Source organism: Sarcophilus harrisii, chromosome 1, assembly GCF_902635505.1.
Source record: "Sarcophilus harrisii chromosome 1, mSarHar1.11, whole genome shotgun sequence".
NCBI lineage: Eukaryota > Metazoa > Chordata > Mammalia > Dasyuromorphia > Dasyuridae > Sarcophilus > Sarcophilus harrisii.
Genome location: NC_045426.1, coordinates 117078904 through 117100073, shown reverse-complemented (window position 1 = coordinate 117100073; position 21170 = coordinate 117078904). Strand labels below are relative to the sequence as shown.

Below are 21170 nucleotides of genomic sequence, written 5' to 3'. Positions count from 1 at the left end.
ACTCTATCCACTGAGCAAACAACATTACCAATGACTCTTTTAGGTCTTCAGTGTCTAACTTTTTTGTAATAATACAGAGAACAATTAACCATGCAAATGCTAAGTAAATACCATCAGTTTATGATTATTTGAAAATGTCTAGTCCCTGTTTCTTGCTTTTTCTCCTGGAGAAGAAATAAAAGAATCCTTGTTCTCGTAGAGCTCACATTTTCTTGCCAGTAGTCCCCAGAAAAAGCTTAGTTGAAACAGCTGAAAAAGTATTCTGCCAGTTTTTTGGGGTTTTTGTTGTTGTTGTTGTTGTCATTTTTTTTGCCTGAGGTAATTGGGGTTAAGTGACTTGCCCAGGGTCACACAACTAGGAAGTGTTAAGTGTCTAAGAACAGATTTAAACTCAGGTCCTCCCAACTTCAGGCCTGGTGCTCTATTCACTGCACTACCTACCTGCCCCTATTCTAAGAGTTTTAATTAATATTTCAATTCAATTCAATAAAGATTTATTGATCACTAACTTTGTATAGAATAACATTGGGCATAAATATTATGTGTATATGTATATATATATATATATATATCTGGTCTTAAAAACAGAAGGAGAGAGAACGTTAGAATCATTTTTTCTTTTTCTTTCTTTTCTTGTTTTGTTGAAGCAATTGGGGTTAAGTGACTTGCCCAAGGTCACACAGATAGGAAGTGCTAAGTGTCTCAGATCAAATTTGAACTCGGATCCTCCTGACTTCAGGGCTGGTGCTCTACTCACTGAACCACCTAACTGCCCCATCTGTACATATTCTTTAATTCAGCAGCACCACCTAACTGCCCCTATTCTAAGAGTTTTAATTAATATTTAAATTCAATAAAGATGTATTAATCTCCTACTTTGTATAGGACTCTGCTAGACAAAAAAACCTATTATATAGATATATGAAATATAAATATGAAAAGTGACTCACTTCCGGTTTTCAATGAGCTTATAGACTAAGAGGAGGGAAGAAGGAAAGTCCATCATATATGACTCAGTATTAAAATGGGATATTTTATGATAAGAGCAAAAATGCAGCTAAAATGTTCTAGGAACCTTAATGTAATTATATTTCTTTTCCTGGCCATGATGTCATTTAGATCTATTATAATGACTACAGTTTCCTTTATTTTTAATAGCAAGGAGAGGAAACTTCTTGCCTTCTAGTAGACTGTAAGTTACATGAAGGCAGAAATTGTCTGACTTTTCATATTTTTATATCACACACACACACACACACACACACACACACACACATATTTTTACCTAGCAGAGCCCTGCACACAGTAGGTGACTAAAAAGTATTTATTGAATTGAACATAAAAATTAATTAAAACCCTCAGAATACTTTTTCAATTGTTTCAACTAAAATTTTTCCTAGAGGCAACTAACAAGAAATTGTAAGCTCTATGAAGGAAAGGAAGCAAGGAATAAATGAAGTAGAAAAGGAAAACTTAATTCCACTTTCATTTTTTTCATTGCCTAGCTTCCTACAAGACAATAAATACTCAAGTCATCAGAGTCCCAGGAAACAATGAAATGGAGCTTACCTGTCAGTCTCAGGGCTATCCTCTGGCAGTGGTAACCTGGCTAAATATCAGTGAATCTGTGAATACCACCTACTCGAAGACCCCTGAAGGTCTCTATAACATCACCAGTGTCCTAAGGCTAAAAGCAAACACTCATAGCAATGTCAGCTGTGAGTTCTGGAATGAAGCTATTCAAGAAAGTACATCTGCTGTCGTGAACACTTCAGGTAACCATTGTTCAGGTAACCATTGACGCCCTTCTCAAGCATCAGTAGCTACTAGGGGAGGTGGAGTTTATCAATGCTTTTTGGCAATCACATGTAATCCAGACAAGTTCAGTAACTCATTTCCAAAGATTGAAGTCTCATCATCAATTTCTTGCCTTTTCCTTGGGAAATCTAGACCTTAAAATGGTAATAATCCACATTTCGATGTCTCTTAGGAGTTCCAGAGCTCTGTTCTCACATTAACCCTATGAGTATCTTTATTCCTTTTTTATAAATGAGGGAACAGATTAACTCATAATTGCACAGCAAATAAATATCAAAATTGACATATTCAAACTCATCTCCTAAGTATGAGACCAGAGCTCTTTCCATAACATCTCTCAGACTCTTAAAAAAGGGCTTCATGGTGGACTTGACTGGTTTTCCTTATAAGAGCTTTGGCTCCAGGCAAAATGGCTTATTGTTCACAAACTTTACTTTTCCTTATCCTCTCCTCTCTATTAGTCTAAGTCTTATACACCCTTCAAGAACCAGCTGATGAGCCTCCTTCATAAAAGTTTTCTAGATGACTCAATCTTCCCTCTTCTACTGACAAAGCTGGCACATACTGCCTTTTGTCTCTTCCTCTTGCTTCTGGTATCTTCCCGCAATAATTTCAGCTGTATGGTTTTGGAAAAATGACAATCTTCTGAGTTCAGTTTGCTGATCTGCAAATTAAGAATGTAGGTCAGATGATCTCTGAAGTCCTTTCTAGCTTTAAATGCTTTTTTCTTCCTTGGTACATTTTCAGTAGTGTGACTACAGGAATCAGTCTTTCTAAGCCTCTGTTTTCTTATCTATAAATGGAGGTTGTTAAATGGTGCAGTGGATAGAGTACTGGGCCTGGAGTCATGACTAGAATCCAAATCCAGAATCACACATTTACTACCTGTGTGACCCTAGGCAAGTCACTTATATGTTTTGTTAGTTTCCTCAAGTGCAAAATGGGTACCATGGAGAAGGAAATGGCAAAACACTCCAGTATATTTGCCAAGAAAACATCACTGGGGTCATAAAGAGTTGGATCTGACTAAAAATTAATTTAACAGCAACAAAAATGGGGATAGTAATGTACATAGACTCCTATAGAAATGAGAGTAATAACAATTTTTATCATTATCCTTATTTCTATCCATTGGGTTTACTCCAGACACCTAAAGCCATGCAAAAAAAAAAAAAAAAAAGCTAAATATTTTTTCCAGATATCATCCCTCAAAGATGTGAAGACAGTAGCTTTGTCTTTTTTTTAAGTCTTCTCTTCTCCTGGATAAATCCAATTCCTTCAACCATTCTCATATATGACAATAGGAATGGGTATGTCTTTTCCCAGAATGCCCCTGATTATTTTTCTCTTCTTCTCTCTCTTTATACCTTTAAGGTTACATCAGTGACTTTGATAGTTTTTTTTAATAAGTTTTTTTTTAAACCTTATCTTGTAACAAATAAGCATAGTCAATAAAAACAAATCCACAAATATTGGCTATGTATAAAAATATATGTCTCATTCTATATCTTTAGACTATCATTCCTCTCTTTGGAGATAGGAAACATGTTTCAACATTGATCTTCTGAAGTTTTGGCTGGTCATTGCACAGATCAGAATTCTTAAATCTTTCAAAGTTGTTTTTCTTTATAATATAGTGGCCAGTATATAAACTAATCCCCTAAATCTATTCATTTTGCTTAGCATCAGTTCATATAAATTTTCCTGGGCTTCTTTTATTTCATCCCTTTCACTATTTCTCACACACAATGATGTGATTACATTCTTAGTCTTGATTTGTTTAGAGAAATTTATGTGTATATTCTTTTTGGAAAGATAGTATTTTTTTCCCTCCATTTATTCCCACACAGATGCTCTGTTTTGTGTATCCATTCTCAGGTTCATGGATTTTCATATCTTTTATAATATAATGCTAATGTTCTACCTCTTCTATCTGATCTTTTTTCTTTTGAATTAGGCATAAGCTTCAACAATTCAATTAAACCCAGAAAGCAGTTATTAAATATCTGCCCCACTCCTGGCATTGTGTTATGTGCTGGTATACAAAGACAAAAATTAAATATCCTTGCCCTCAAGGAGTTTACCTTCTGTGAACATCATAGATGCTCAATTAATATTTATTAGTTGAATGCCACGAGTGCTGGAACATTCCAACCCAACATCCTCCCCTAATGAATTATATTGACATCTGTGCAAGGGTAGGAAAATTCTATGGTAGCTGATAGTGTCCCTGTGGTTCTATGGTTTCCTGATGTTGATAACATTAATGACTTTCCTGTTATCACATCTACAAGCCCCTTAATTTCTGTTTCCGAAAATTCCTCATGTGTTTCCACTCCGCTGCACTTCGGCTTGTTTGCCTCTTCTCTACCATCCATATCCTCATCAGACATCTGCTCCTGGCTTTATAGGGTGACCACACTCTTCTTAAAATTGGACGGTCCTTCGCAGTGCATCATCAAGGCAAACAGAAGCGAAAATTATGAATGTGTACTTGTTTTTCAAATTATTATTTATTTATATACCTTCAAAACTTTATTTATATTTTATTCATTCATTTATTTTTATATTTTATTTATTTATATTTTATTCATTTATCTATTTAAGTATACCCAAGTTAACTTATCATTAAGCCCCAGAGTTAACTTATCATCATCCATTTAGTGATGTTTGGTTTTTTGGATCATTTTTTGTTTGTTTAAAACAAAATTTCTTCCTTGCAAATTCATTTCTTTTAAAGTATTTCTTTTTTATTTTTTGGAAATTCTAAAAATTTATTTTAAACAAATATAAAACAAGAAAAGAAAAAAATTCCCATGTACATAGCAGAACATGAGAGGATTTAATATGAAACAATAAATTTCGATGTCCAAAAAAAAACCTTATTTCATTCTATAATAAATGCTACACATTGTTTTTGATGCTGTCTAGCTTTTCTTTGCTTCCTTGTAATTTTTTTTTGGTTCTCTGTTGTGCACTTTTTACTTTATTCCCCTCCCAGACTACAATTAAGCACAAAATACACACACATATATATGTATTTATAAACATACACATATTTATAAGACTGTACTATGCTTATTTCCAATTATCATCAGTTTCTCTGAAGGTAGATAGCATCTTCCTTCAAATCTTTCTCTACATCAAGGTCATCATTTCCTACATCACAGAAGTATTTCAACACAATCATAACTTATCTGAAAGACAGTCTATGAAAGTTTTCACCCAATTTTCAGTATTGGTTCTATTTTTGGCTGCATAAGTTTATTTAAAATAAATGAAATTATTCATCTTACACTTTAACAATGCTCTTATAATGTAGTTTAAAATCTGATACTGTTGAATCTATTTCCTTTACATCTTTTCCCCCAGGTTTCTTTGAAATCCCTGACCTTTTGTTCTTCCAAATGTACTTTGTAACTATTGTTTCTAATTCAGTAAAATAATTTTTTAGTAATTTAATTAAGATGACATTGAATAAACAGGTTAATTAGGTAAAATTGTCCTTTTTTAAAAATTATATTGGCTTTACCTATTCATGAATAGTAAAAATTGCTTCGATTATTTAGATCTGACTTTATTTGTATAAAAAGTGTTTTATATTTATGTTCATATAGTTCCCATGTCTGGCTTGGTGTACAGTATATAAAAGTATATTTTGTACTGTCTAAAATAATTATTTTAAGCAATTTCCCAAAATAATATTGAAAAATATTGCTGACACATAGTATAGTTTCCCTAATTTTTTTCTCTTTTGATTAAATCTATTTTAGCTTTAACTTTGAGATTTTGATTGCTGCTACCCTTGGTGGTTTTTTCCTTTAGCCTAATAAATTCTACTCCAGATTTTTATTTTATCTTTCTTTATATCTCATTTTTATAGCATTTCCTGAAAAAATATATTGCTGAATTCATATTTTTAATCTATTAATTTTCATTTATGAGTAAATTTATCCCTCCCATTTTAATCTCAAATTACATGTGTATTTTCCTCCCATCTATTTTTCTTCACTATCCTTTTCACCCTGTTCCTACCCTTCCTCAATCCTCTGCTTTACTTCTACTCAATACCTTGCCCTTCTGTATGTTAACTTATCCAAGATTCCTTCCCTTATCCTCTCCCCCAGTCCTATTTCCTTGACTTCTTATTTCTTTCTGAGTTTAGAAGACTTTTATATTGTTCTAGAGGTATATGTAGCACTACTCATCTTCCCCACTACTAACCTCTTCTGTTTCAATTTTTCCTTTTACACCTCATTAGTATGAGATAATTACTCTTTTTAAATCTCTCCCTACTGTTTTATTTTTTTTGAATCATCCCATAATACTCAACTAAGCCTCAGTATTTCTTTCACACTACCCAAATAGTAATAATAGCCATAAGAGTACTTATAATATTTTCACAAATAAGAAGTAAACAATTTGATCTTTTGAGCCCCTTGTGTTTGGTTTTTAAAGTTTACTTTATATTTTTCCTAGATGTTATATGTTGATTTTTTTCCTGTGCTTTATTATTATTACTATTATTATAGCTTTTTATTTATAAAACATATGCATGGGTAATTTTTTTCAACATTGACCCTGGCAAAACCTCTGTTCCAAATTTTCCCCTCCTCCCCTAGATGGCAGGCAGTCCAATACATGTTAAATATGTTAAAATATATGTTAAATCCAATATATGTATACATATTCATACAGTTATCTTGCTGCACAAGAAAAATTGGATCTAGAAAGAAAAAGAAAAAAAAATAACAAAGCTGAGAAGGAAGACAAAAATGCAAGCAAACAATAACAGAAAGAGTGAAAATGCTATGTTGTGGTCCACACTCAGTTCCCATGGTCCTCTCCCACGTGTAGATGGCTCTCTTTATCACTGAACTATTGGAACTGGTTTGAATCAACTCATTGTTGAAGAGGGTCACGTCCATCAGAATTGATCATTGTATGGTCTTGTAGCAATGTATAATGATCTCCTGGTTCTGCTCCTTAAATTCTGTTTTTATCATAAACACCTGAAAAGTCTTTCAATTCATTAAATATCTTTTTTTATTAGTTAGAATTATACTTAACTTTGTTGGATAAGTTACCTTTGATTTAAACCCACTCTTTGCTCTATGAAATATAGCATTCCAAATCCTACAATCCTTCAATGTAGTAGTTGATGTAATCTTCATTGCAGCTTCATGATATGTTCTCCCTGATAGATCTTTGGCATTTGACTATGATATTCCTATGAATCTTCCTCCTGGGATCTCTTTCAGGTGGTGACAGGGGGATTTGCCTTTTTGTTCTAGAATTTCAGGGAAATTTTCCTTGATAATTTCTTATAATATTGTATCAAGATTCTTTTTTTTAATTGTAATCTTAATATAGTCTATTATATTATTTCTCCTCAATCTGTTCTCCAGATTGGTTTTTCTCATGAGAAGTTTTACATTATCTATTTTTTTCATTCTTTTGATTTAAAAAAAAAATATATATATATATATATATATATATATATATATATATATATCTTGGTGTCTTAGAATATCATTGAATTTCCCTTTGCCCAATTCTAGTTTTCAAGGAAGTATTTTCTTCCTTAAGTTTTTGATTCTCTATGTCAAATTGACTTTCTTTTCATAATTTTATTAGATTGCTCTTCATTTTTCCTCTAATTTTTCCTGAATCTCTCTTATTTGGTTTTTAAAATCCTTTTTAAGTTCTTCCAAAAACTCTTTTGGGGTTTGGGACGATTTGACATTTCTCATTGAAAAAAGAGTGGCTTTTTTTTTTTTTTTAGCTCTATTTTATCTTATAAATATGAACCCAAATTTTTTATCTCCATAGTATCTATGGTTGAGTTCTTTCTCCTTTGCTTATTCATTTTAGTTTAGTTTTGTTTTTTTTAGCAGCTATTAGTATAATCAAGTTCTATTCCTGAGATAAGTGGAATGGATTTTTCTTACTGTTAATTTGTAAGATCTGTGCTCTCACCTTGGGCACTCCTCTCCATTTCTAAGCCACTGGTATGGCCCCCAGGCATGATACCTGCAAATAATCTTGCTCCCTGTAGTCCCTCTGGTGGCTGCAAACTACAGCTGTGCTCTCTGTCCTGGAACTGATACCAATTTGCTCTCCTACAAATTCCCAGAGCCAGCCAGTCTCAGCCACTCTGCTACTGCACTCAATAGGTGTGTGCTAGCTCCATCCTTCAGTCTTCCCCTACTCACCAGCCAAATCCCATACACTTTCTATAAAATCAAAGTTTCTGAGGCTGAAGCTGTTTCCTAACCCCAACTATCCCCAGGGCATGGAGGTGTTCCTACTTCCCTCAGGCCAACCTCAGGCTCTGAAAGCCAGAGCTTTCCCAGGCTGCTCTATATTCTCCTTGAGGCAATATTCTATCTTTTTTTTTTTCTTTTCTTGTGGAGGAAATTTGGATAACCCAAAGTTTTCTGACCTACTCTGTTAACTTCCCAGAATCCTCTCTCAAAAGTACATTTTACTTGAGCATCTCAAAAATCTCTGCAGATGTTAAGTTCCTAGAGGGCAAGAACCAACTTCATTTAACCCAATTCAATTCAACTGGAAATTCCCAAGTATCTGATAATTTAGCAGCTTGGTTAAGTGGCACAGAGCAAACAGTCCAAAGTAATATTGATGATGTGTATCAGAATCCCTGTTGAAATTGGCCATCTTTTAACAGTGTTCTGGGTAACTTATTTCTGCAGATCAAGAGAAAATTCCATATAGAGAATTACCCTTGGTTTATATTTTCATTTCCACCTGCATCATCATTTTTGTGGCGGTATTCCTGATTTTCCTTAAACTACGACATAACTCAAAGGTTTCTCGCAGAACTGGTAAGCTCCATTGCTTCTATGGGAAGAGGGTTGGACTGTGCAGAAGTCAGGAAATCAAAAAATCTTAGGTCTGATCTTAATAATTGAGCAAGTCATTTTATTTCCTTGGGCTCAACATCTTCATCGAGCTCATTAAATGAGTTTGAACTATATAGTAGGGACCTTTCTAGTTCTCTGTTCTATGTTTCGATGGTAATATAAACTCCACTCTGACTTGCTGGGTTTGATTTGATGTTGTCACAGTATTTCCCCCAACCTAGTTGATGCTGATTTTTGGTAAGCAGGTACTGTTTTGTTTTCCCCCCTTTTTAAATTAAAAAAAAAAAAAATTAGGGTGGGGAGAAGAAGGGGAGGAATGCTTTGTTCCTCCAGGAACTGCCTTATTCTGTTCACTTTCTGATCCAAGAATATGTTAATATTTATGAGATCCAGATGTTAACAGAATAATTCTGCTGGCTCTGAGGACCAAATTGGTCAAGGTTAGACTTTCAGAATGCATAGAGACAGTCTCAGCTAGGAAGGAATCATTTCTTATAACCCTTACTAGCCTCTTTCCAGTAACAAAGAATTCACTATTATTTCCTGTGGCAATCCATTTATATTATGTACAATTCTGATTCTTAGGAAATGTTTTCTTATTCTGAGTCAAAATCTACTAATGTGCAAAGACCACACATTATTTCCACTTCTGCTGCTCTGAGGCCAAACAAAAGAGTCAAATCCCTTTTCCAAGGGTCAGAATTTAGTTTGTCTAACTCCCAGTTCTTATAACAGAAAAAAGATCAAGCACCCTATGGAACCTTCAGAATAACTCAGTAGTTTTGATTTGAATTTCCCTGCAGAATTCATCTTTGACTCTTACCACAATTTGATTTCCTAGAAAATCCTTATAGGGATATCTCCCCACCATAATTTGGGTCAGGTGTTTGGACATGGACAAAAATTAAAATGAAGGAGCATTCTGTATGGTTTTTCTCCTGTCCCTCTCACTTAACCCTGTCCTGAAATGTTGGACCAGGAAGAAAAAACAAGTTCTTTTGACAAAAATCTGAAAACCAGTCATGATGTCAATAGTGTTCAATGTTGGAATCAGAGCAAGAGAACCTAATTTCCAATTCCAGCTCTGACTGGTATCACCTTTGTGATGCTGGGCAAAGTCATTTCCCTTCCCTAGAATTCATTACTCTCATCTCTAAGACTAAGTGGTTAGCCTAGAATTTCCTTCTAACTCTAGATCTTGGAATCTTTTTTATTTCCTGGCCAGAAGATTTGAGTCCTGCATATTTACTACTGACTTTCATGGGAGGTCCCTATCTGCAAACCAATAGGAGAATTGGTAGGGTATGTCTGGTACTTTCCCAAACAATCTGTTTATCAGAATCAAGCTGGTCCCTCAAAAGGGCCAAAGTTCTGGTTCCTCATTCCAATCTAATGAGGAAAAACATGTTTTATCATGTGATACTCCATTTGGGGAATTGTTTTTGTTTTGGTTTCTTTTTGTTATAATGTTTTCTTGTTTATCATAAGATAAAACCCAACTTTGTTCATTAGTTTCCTAATGTCTGTATCATGAGCCTTTGGGGCAATACATTACAGATCCAGAATTGAGGGCTATGAAGTAGAAAGAAGTGGAGGGTTTGGGGAGGAAGCCAAAAAAAAAAAAAAAAAAAAAAAGGCAAGGGAAATCTTTGCCTTTGGCAAGAATTACAGGACAGTCCTGTAGAAACCATATAGAACTTGTTTTCCAATTGTCACAGTTACTGCCATTATTACTTGTTCTCCTCATCCCCCAAATTCTACCTCCCACCAACAAAAAAGTCTTTCTAAGGATATCTCCCCACCATCTCTGGTCATAAGAGTTCCTCTTCAACTTGGGAAGGAGCAGCACAGCAGTCTTTGAGAAATATAATAATAATGATGATAACCATGATAATTACTATAGCAGCTAACATATATATAGCACTGTAAGTTTTGCAAAGTGCTTTCTAAGTACACAGAATGGCCATGCAGTATTTCTCTTCCCTTTCCTCTTACTTATCCTCCAATTATCCATAATATGTATGATATTTATATCCTTGTGAGGTATTTATGTCTTCATAAATTGTCTAAATATAGAGATACAGTTCATGCAAGGTGTGAATGGATATCTAGAATCTGGCCCATCCTTCTTCAAGGGAGACTGTGATTTCAGCCTTGAGAGAATAAAGAGACAGAACATGACTGCATGCATGTTCCTTCCCTTACTTATCTTCTAGGGTAGAATCAAGTTAGAATTATACCTCTCCCTGACCACCTAAATATCTCTAGTGGTACAATGTTTAGAGGTTCAGGGGAAAAAAATCTCAATTCTTATGCAGAAAGAATAGATATGTTTATATTTATCAGCTTAGTTCCTTCCCACCAAAATCTGGTTACCCAAAAACTATTAGAAATAGCAAATAGCAAGTAAATTCATTTATTTAAAAAAAAAAAAAAGCAAGCAAAAAATTGGAGAAATTTTACAGATTATAATATGCCTCAAAATACACAAATGAATGAGGTCTTCTGCTCATTCTCGGCTCAACCATGAGAGAGATCCCAAACTCATTTCTCACAGATAGAGCTATCTACAATAAAAAAGGCTGCCTTCAGAAGCAGCAAGTCCTCCCTGTCTAGAGGTCTTCAAGCAAAAGTTTTATGAACACTTGTTGAGTAACTTGCAGCGGGGATTTTTCTTCAGGCATGGGTTGGATTAGACATCTTCTGAGATCCCTTCCGTGATTCTGCTGATTTATCTTTGAATTCTCAGTGCCTGATACTGTCAGTGCTTGTAGGAAAGTGATCAATTAATAAATGCTTATTGGATTCAATTGGCAGAGTGGGCCTTTAGCTTTTCAAAAGAGTCAGAATAGATTGGTACCTTCAAGTATGATTTCAGAAAGGCTAGAAATATCTCCCTTTATACTATCTGTCATATTGAACACCAGAATCTGGGGAAGTATTGGACTAGAAAATCTCCAAAATACTTTCCATTTCTGATATTATTCTATCATAATCATTATTATTATTGTGTTTCTTTTCTATATTTTTTAAAATTCAGGTTTAGTAAATCTCTCCATAGGGTTAGAAATAATTCTTTTTACAAATGCAAATTATTGGGTACAGCTGGGTGGCACAGTCTTCAGGAGAACTTGAGTTCAAATCTGGTCTCAGACACTTACTAGTTGTGTGACCCTGAGTAAGTCATTTAACCCCAGTTGTCTCTCCAAAACAACAACAATTCTGCATAGAACTAGTTTTGAGAGTTAGGCCCAATCTGTGATCCCAAATCTATGTGGTTATTTTTTATTTTATTTTAAGTACCCCTTTTTGGGTAATAATACAAAGTCACAAGAAATAGAACTGGAGGGACCTTAAAAATACTTACTCTAGCTCCATAATTTTTAGACAAGGAAACTGATACCCAAATAGTTCTTGCTCCATGTTCTATAGATAATCAGTAACAAAGTTGGCAATGGACCCTGAAACTTTAAATCCAATAATCTTTCCACTATACCCTACTATCCAACTATAAATCTTCTGTTTGGCTTTTATAATGTAGCCCATCTTTACCTTTCCAGTTATCTTTACTCTCCTCCAAGAAATTTACAATATAATGACACTGATTTCCTAATTGTTCCTTTGCAAGACACTCTATCCTCACTCCATTTTCCAACAGTACTCTATGCCTGGAATTTTCTCCCTCCTTGCCTCCCACTCCTGGCTTCCTGACTTTAAGATTTAGTTCAAGTTCCATCTTCTTCAGGAGGCTTTCTGGTCTCCTGGAATGCTAGCACTTTTCCCTTTGGGATCAACTCCCACTTAGATTGTATATACCTTGTGTTTACTTATTTATACATATTATCTTTCCCTTTAGTCTGTGAGCTCCTTGAGTACAGGATATATTTTTACCTTCCTTTACATTTTCAGCACTTAACATGGTACCTGATACATAGTAACGCTTAACAGATGCTTGATGGTTGACAATGTGGAAGTTAAGCTTGCCCAGAGGCACACAGATAGTAAGAGAGGCAGGATTTGAACCCAGGTCCTTTGAATCTTGAGCCAGTGTTCTTTCCACTGTCTTTTGGTACTGGAGAGTCTGGCCAAAGGCCAGAATCATCAAAGAGGATGTGAATGTAACTCTTCAGATGCTCTTCCTCCTTATAAAACTAGTATATGTCCTTTACCACTCATTTCTGAACTAGTCAATGGGTATTATACATGAGTTTAGAATTTAATCAAAATTCATTTTAAAAATGATTCATAATTTCCATATAACTTGAGACCACATTAGAATTAGGACTGGAAAGGACCTAGTCTAACTATGTCCAGAATCCCTATGCATGCCTCCATTGTATAGATGAAGAAACTAATTCAGGAATTGGCAAGAGTTTCACAGGACCAGTATTTCAGTCTAAAGCCCCTGACTCAAAATCCCATATGTTCTAAGTCAACAAGGCTTTATTAAGCACCTTCTTCTGTGTAAGGCCTATGTTAGCTGCTGGGAACATAAAGGCAAAATGAAAACTAATATTCTGTCCCTTCAAGGATCCAAGAAGCAAAAAATGGCATCTTGGGTGGTTCAGTGCTCAGAGTTGTGGATTTAGAATCTGGAAGATCTAAATTTCAATCCTGCTTCAGATATTTAATTATGTGATCATGGACAAATTCTGTAACCTGCCTCAGTTTCCTAATCTGTAAAATGGGGATGATAATAGCACTTACTTCACCAAGTTGTTGTGAAGATCAAATGACATGTTGTAATGTAAATTTCTTCATAAACATTAAAGTTCTATCTAAATGCTAGCTATTATTATTATTAAATATATAGAGAAATATAATTGAGGTGGGAAAGAACACCAAGAAGAATGGGGTGAGGTGCAGTCAGGGGATTCAGAACCCTTTCACCTAAACAACTTGGCTCTGAATTTGGTGACTCCAGGTTTGCACGCAAGGCTGATTTGGGGCTTTTTGCTTATTTCTGCAGATTTCTTTCTCACCTCACTGCCTCCTCCCATTTCAAGCTATATGTAAAGTATCTGCTCCCCTGAAGAAAATGTAGGTGCCTGAAACCAAAGATCATGTATAACCTGATAAACATTTTGTTAGACATAGACTGAAATCATGAACTTTAAGTTCATGCTGGAAAGAACCAACAAACAGAATGACTAGAAACTTGAAATGATCAAAAATTTTTATCCAAATACTGAACTGGAAATGACTTCTCAAGAGTATTATGATAAGTATCATAAGATTAGTTCCCAGCCTGGTGAACCCTGATATAATACACTGTTCTCTTGGCCATCACTGACTAATGAGGAATTGAAATATTTTAATCGGTGATTTTGACCTTCAAATTTAGATAGATGTGGAAATGCCCCAAAATATTATGTCATTAACTCTGCAGCTCACTGGAAATAAATGATTGAATTAATACATTTACCTAATCCTGGTTGCAGATTTAATTGTCTTTATACAGTCATTAGATGAGACCCTGATGTGTTTGACAGAATATATGGAACTTGTATGTAATGAATAAACATGAAAACAGTACTGACTTATCATTGCTATCCCCAGCCCTCCCCTGACAAATCCTCCAAGTTTATAGCTTTGGAGTAATCTTTAAGATCTCTAAAATTCTCTGATCCTTCCCAGTTCTATGGCTCTTATCATGAATTGCCTCAGGGTTTATGAATAATACCTGGAGCTCACTCTTAAGCAAGGTTCCCACAGCATAGGTCAGCTATACACCATTCTTTGGATGCTTCTCTGTACATATTTTATCTCCGCCAGTAAGGTGCCTGCTCCCCCAAATACTCTTCCTCTGCTCAAAAAACTGCAGTACCTCTATATTGCCTATAGAATAAAATACAAATTCCTTTAACTATCATTTTAAAGCCCTTCACAAGCAGCTCAAACCTATCTTTCCAGCTTTATTTTATGAACTTTCTTCCAAGCAGTCTATGTTTAACAAACATGCAATAATTATTGTTGTGCCAAATATTGTATTAGACACTGGAGATATAATGATAGCTATGGCACAAGTCTTCCCTTTGGGGCCCGTTCTCTCTGTAGAAGTCCTTCTTTAAAGAACAAATATTCCTGGGAATGATCATACTTTTGTTATCAATCAAAGCCAACCAGCAAGCTAATAGAATGGGATGATTTTCATAAGGGAGGTGGGAAATAAGATGGGAAAACAGGGTATGGAAAAACTGGTATAATCAGAGTATTCAGCACTTATCCAGTTCCTCATTCTCCATCTCAACAGTGATGTATCTAATATTGTCAGAAAGCTAAATTATTCATTCTGTATCTTAACATGTTCTAGGAAAGACACCACCACAATTTTTTTTTCAAGGCACATTCCAGATTCTGAAGAGCATTTTCATTTGAAAAGATTTTTCTTGTATCTAACCTCATTCCTTTGAGCATTGCCATTGTTTCTTGTGTATCTGTAGACAGATTTGAACTCAGCAGTTAAGGAGTATCTATTAAGTGTTTACTAAATGTTAAGCACTGGGGATACAAAATAAAGGTAAAACCTATCCCAGCCCTCAAGTAGCTTATATTCAAGTAGGTGAAACAACATATTTCATAATTGGGAAGATGTAATGGAGTACCTGAGAGTAGATGAGAGAACTGCACTAGCAACTGGGAAGTTCGAGGAAGTCCTCTTGCTAAAGGTAGAATTTGAGCTGAATCTAAAAGGAAACCAGGAAAAACTAACAGACATAGAAAAAGAATAGCATAGCATTTTAGTCATAGAGGACAATCAGTGAAAAGGCAGGGAGAGTGGAAGAATATTTTGCACAAAGAACAACAAATAGGCAAGTGTAGTAAAATATAAGGCATCAGACTATGAAGATCTTGAAATGACAGACAACTTTATCTTTTATTCTGGAGGTAATAAGAAACCACTGGAATTTATTAAGTTGATGGGAATGTTTTATATTATCAGACTTTCTCTTTAGAAAAAATCATTTTGACATATAAGTGGAAAACTGGTTGGAGTGAGGAGAGATTTGAAGTAGGGAAATATATTACTGAGAGCCTGGGTCTGTGAGAGTATAGAAAAATGTATGTATACAAGAGACATTGTAAAGATAGAAATAACAAGATTTAGTTGAGTGGGAATGAAAAATCAAAGATGATTTCGAAGTTGCCATCTTGGATGACTGAATGGATGGTAGTACTTTCAACAGTAATGAAGGCGTTTATAAAAGGAAAGTGTTTGGAGGAAAAGAAAATAAATTCTGTTTTAGACATTAGAGTTTGAGATGCCTCCAGGACATCTAGTTTACAATAATTAAAAGTTGGTAATGTGAGACCATAGGTGAAGCTGGATAAACAGATAGATCTGGGAATCATTTGAACCTATGGGAGCTATCAAGATCACCAAATGAGAATGGAAAGAGGAAAAAAAAAAAGTGATCCAGATTAAAGTTGGGGTGGGGGGGAGGGAGATTACCCACCATTAATATATATGGCATGGATGGAGAAGTCACATATATAAACAATGAATGTTCCACCAAAGTATTATTCTGGCTCTTCTTTTCTTTTTCCACTAACCTACCTCAGAAGGGAGATTGAAGAGAGATCAGACATGTAGGAGGAGAACCAGAAAAGAGTAGTGTCATGAAAACCTAGAAAGGGCAAAGAGTATCCAGGAGGAGGTGTAAAATGCTGCAGAGATATCAGGAAGTATGAGAATGAAGAAGAATTGACAATTATTAAATCACTGACAACTTAGGAAAGTCTAAATTTTGGAATCATTTTTATTTTTCATCTTTCATTATTTCCATTAAAAGGAAAACAAAACTTTTGAGAGCAGCTATTTTTCTAGAATCACAGAATGTCAGAGATGAAGGGCAACTTAGAGATAATTTTCCCAGTGAGGAAACTGAGGTCTAGAGATATACAGTGACTTGAGCAAGGTCACAAAGCAAATTAGAAATTAAATTAACCACCAGATATTCAAAATGCTGGACTAATTGTTAACAGAAAAAGAGGGAAGGACAGATGAGCTGCAGATGGATGTAGAAAGGGAGCAGCAATGGCTCCAAAAACCCCAACTTCTTTTACATTCTGAGGCTACCTTTAGGTAGAGAATAAAAGCAATGAAAGTTCAAACTTTGGATATTCTTCCTAAAGTGACTCTGGAACTGATTGTGTTGATAGGACAAAGAACAAAAGAAAGATGATACTTTATTGTGGCAGGACAGTTTAGCTTTAAAGGAATCTAATTCATATAGCTGCCTGGATGGCTTCCCTGGTCTCTGTGTTGCATATCATTCTGGAAAAGGCGAACTTCTTAAGCCATATGATGAGCTGTTTTTCATCAAAACAGAAAACTACCCAATTGTGCAATAGTGTCTCTGTTTCAGACTGGCAATTGCTGTGACCTCATCTGTTCGCTCAGGAGTGTCTTTGTCACAGAGCACAGGACTTTTGAAGTCAGAAATCAAAGGATCCCTAATACTAGTGTACTTTCACTACATCATGCTGCTCCCAAATACTAAAATGAATGGAATTTATTTTTATTTGCCAAAGTTTATGGTTTTCATTCAAATAAATGAATAAATAAATCTCATGATCTTTTAAAAAAAATTATCTTTATTTTTTATTTCTCAGGTGTGAACTTGTGACCTCAAGAGCTAGAAATTTTCTCACCTGACAGATTCAAGAGAAGTGAATTAAGGATCAAGGACTCCAGTTTTCTACACCTGCAGCTTGCACTTTTAAAAAATATTTTGAATAGCACAGCACTTTAAATTTAAACTCACAAAAAGTATACCACTAAACCTCTCCAAATTCTTGCAATGTAGCCCTGTCACAATGTTTCTTAAGTTTATCAGTACCAACTATCAACAAATCAAGGTGCTAAATACTGCTGGACAGTTAATTATCAATGATATTCCCTGTATTGCCCTTTTTATTCAATTAATGTTTTTTGAGATTTCTGTACTTTTAGTGAAAATCCCACTGGAAGCACTTCTTGACTTCTCTTCTGAAAAGAGTTAAGAGCTTGTGGCTGCTAGTCCTAGTTTAGTATTCCACAGCTCTTTTACATCACTACTGGATTAAAATAAAAGAACTATTTTCCCCAAATTTAACTGAAAAGGAGAAATTTCAAGAACAAAGAAGAATTGGCATTTGCTTTTATATAGAAATGGACAGACTACCAAAGAGACTCCCTCTGCTGGAGAAAAAATAATATTTGGTTTCTTCCCCCATAATCTAACAATTTTGAATTGTGTAATTCAGATTATGAGCTCTAGGGCAGAGAACCAACAAATACAAAGACACTGTGTATATTTAGAGACTGCAGACCTTCTGGGAGCTTTCTATGGTTATTTTACTAAAGAAAACATATATATAAATATGCAATAGTTCTCTAAACTGTATAATAAAATTATGTTAAATTAAAAAATATAGAGCAACTTGGGTCTATCATTACTTAGTGTTGAAATCATGTATTTATGATTTTAATTTCTCCAAGGATAATTCTCATTTTCCACCCAATGCTGAATATTAACTGAAAATATGGAAGTGTTGATGTGGCAGATATGTGTAATTTGTCATACGAATGGGTTTGGGTGGATTCTATTATAGTCATTTTGAGTTTGAAATGTCTATACTCATTTGAACTCATTTGAAATATTTAACAGGCAGTTTTAAATTTCTGACCTAGAATTCAAGAGAGAGACTATAACATGATATGTAGATCTGGGAATCATCTTCATAAAGTTGATAATTGAACCCATGACTGCTGATTCTCCAGGTGGGAAATGTTAAGATAGAACAGAAAGACCCTGAAGTACAGTCTTGATATTTATCTAGATGGGTGAGAGGTGAATTTGGATAATGACCCAGCCAAGAAAACAGAAAAAGTAGACAAATCAGAAGTGAATTAGGAAAGAACAGTGTCACAAAAGCTACAAGAGGAGAAAGCAGCAAGCCAGGAGTAGATGGCTAGCAGCAAGAAGGATGAGGATTGAGAAAAGACTACTGGATTTGGCCGTTAAAAAAAAATCACTGACAACTTTGGACAAAGCTGTGATAAGGTTGAAGACCAGATTGTAAAGGATTGAGAAGAGGAAATTAGACAATGATTGTGAAACAGATTTCTAGGTGTTTGATTAAGAAAAGGAGGACAGGTATGAGATATCTTGAAGGGATGAGAGGATTTAGGAAGAATTTGTTGTTTGTTGTTTTGAGACTGTACATAGATACAAATGGTTGTTTTGGGGGGCATTTTTATAGGTAGTGAGTAAGGAACCAATTAGGAAGGAGACATTGAAGATTACTGAGAGAAAGGATCATTGTGGGGACAATCTGCTAAAGAAGTCATAAAAAGATGAAATCAAGAGAACATTTAGAGGGGTCAGCATTGGTGAGAAGAGGGGTCACTTTACCATCAAAGGCTGGATTAAAGGAGTAGAAAGTTAAGTCACAGGGTTGTGGAATATAGCAAACTAGAGAACAGGAAACTTATTGTAAGAGTAGCTAGAGAGGCTGTCCTTTCACGAAATTGCTACAAGCCCACCTGGGACAACAGTGCTATACAAACACATTTACACAGATGAGCAAAGTGAAACCCACAGTGTTTAAATGACTTGCTTTCTGTTACATAGCTAGTAAGTATTAAGAGGTCACATATGAGTCCTCCAGTTGAGGGGTAGGGTGTGAATGGACCCATGGGAGAGAAAAATTAAAAACAGTCCCCCATTATGTGTATGTGGATCCCCAGATTCACCCTCGGTGTATCAATGTGTTCATCTTCCCATAACTTCTTCAACCTTAACTATTTCCATCTTATATTATATTTTCAAATTGATAGAAATTAGTTGAAACTTCAGAATTGATTTAATTTACATTTCTATTCACAGCCTGTTAAATTATATAGTCTATTTGCATTAATGATTTGCTGTACTTTTCATGTTGATAAATTGAATTTCTTTTGAAAAAAATATTTGTATGGTGTCAGGAATAGAAGCACCAACTCACTAGAACACTCTCAATCCCTTCTAGGAATTTTAAAATAAGACCTCAAATTGGATTCTGGAATGGCAAAGCCAACTAAAAGTCAGGCTGAGATTTTTTTTTTTCAGCCCAAGATAACTTAAGGGGTAGAGGTAGAGGTCTATGACACTGGGACAAGGGATGGCCTGGAATGCACAAAGAAGCAACAGTAGTGGTGAGCACTGGGGGAGGTTGCAGTAGTAGCAGCAACATTTTTCAGGACCTCTTAGCCCAGAAACAGTAAGTTGGACAACCAATCAGAAAGAGATTATAGGGAACATTGAGCTGGCAGTTGGTGTTTATATAGTGCCCATATACAGTTCTGGGTTACAATTCCAGACCAGAGAATAGTACTTGTGGTCATTCAACAAAGGATCAGGGGCCATGGTCACAGGAAAGTGAATTAAGGGATGCAGTGGCCAAAAACAAAACAGTGAGGAGAGTAAGAAAGGATAAAAACTCCCTCTTCTCAGCTGACTGGTTGAGACAGGGATGTCAGAATATTCCTTGCTTCCAATTGCCAGTTCCAAGTTCTTTCTCCACATCCATCATTCAGTAACCTCTCTACCTTTGAGTTTGTCTTATTCATATCTAAGACCCAATCAAAATCCTGGTAGCTGTTGTCTAAAGACTACTTTTTTGATAGTGTTTTCTTTGCATTATTATTTGCTGTCTTGATTGATTGTTTCTTATTTCATAGCTATTCATTGGCTAACTATATTCATATGAAGAATTATTGAATACCAAACCCACGGTGTTACTCTCCTTCTTTATTCAATGAGTTTGTTACCTGACCCGCAACTTTTCTTTCCTCTCCAACTCCTAACTTCATACTAGGGAACTTTAACACACATCTTGATTCTCTTTCAAACACCCTAACCACTCATTCCTCAACCTACATCTTTTCACCTGCTACTCCTCTATCCCACTTCATTTCACACAAAAAATAGCCATATCTTTGATCTTGTCATCACCCGCAAATATACTATCTCTATATTCAAGAAATCCCCAAATCCCTTGATCCAACTATCTATTGACTTTTCACCTCACCTTCTGCCTTCCCTTACAAAACCTACTCTTCATTTGTTCCATGATCTCCAATCTCTTGGATCCTTGATTTTCTCCAAGGTCATTTCCTCTGCACTAACCACTCTTTCTACTTTTCCTTATCTTGATCCCTTGGTGAATAAATTCAACTTTAATAAGTTACATATCTTGACTTTGTCTTCTGCTAAGTAAAGAATGGAATTTTTGCTTGTTGACATAGGTTTAGGTATTCAAAGTCTTCCAAAAGACTCAGAGCTCTTCCACATGGATACTCATATCTTAATGATCTGGGGATGCTCCAAAGCATGGTTACACATATATGAACAGATACAGAGTGAAGTGACAAGAACCAGAACAATATATACAGCATCAACAATTTTGTAACAATTTTTGAAGCCTTAATAATTCTGA

At 35.1% G+C, this 21170-nt stretch overlaps 1 protein-coding gene across 4 annotated transcripts in view; it reads left to right on the top strand.

The window, feature by feature from the left end:
- PDCD1LG2 (programmed cell death 1 ligand 2) overlaps window positions 1–20543 on the top strand; it is a 39641-nt gene extending 19098 nt beyond the window's left edge. The window contains exons 4-6 of one of the 4 annotated variants that reach the window (XM_031962054.1): window positions 1506–1790; window positions 8535–8666; window positions 17322–19607. In XM_031962054.1, coding sequence (XP_031817914.1) covers window positions 1506–1790; window positions 8535–8666; window positions 17322–17335 — 431 coding nt within the window. In that variant the 3' untranslated portion in view covers window positions 17336–19607. Of the gene's footprint in view, window positions 1–1505; window positions 1791–8534; window positions 8667–17321 lie in introns of all 4 variants that reach the window. The other 3 variants (XM_023498593.2, XM_012544067.3, XM_012544068.3) reach the window with 3 other exon arrangements.
- The last annotated feature ends 627 nt before the right edge of the window (window positions 20544–21170 follow it).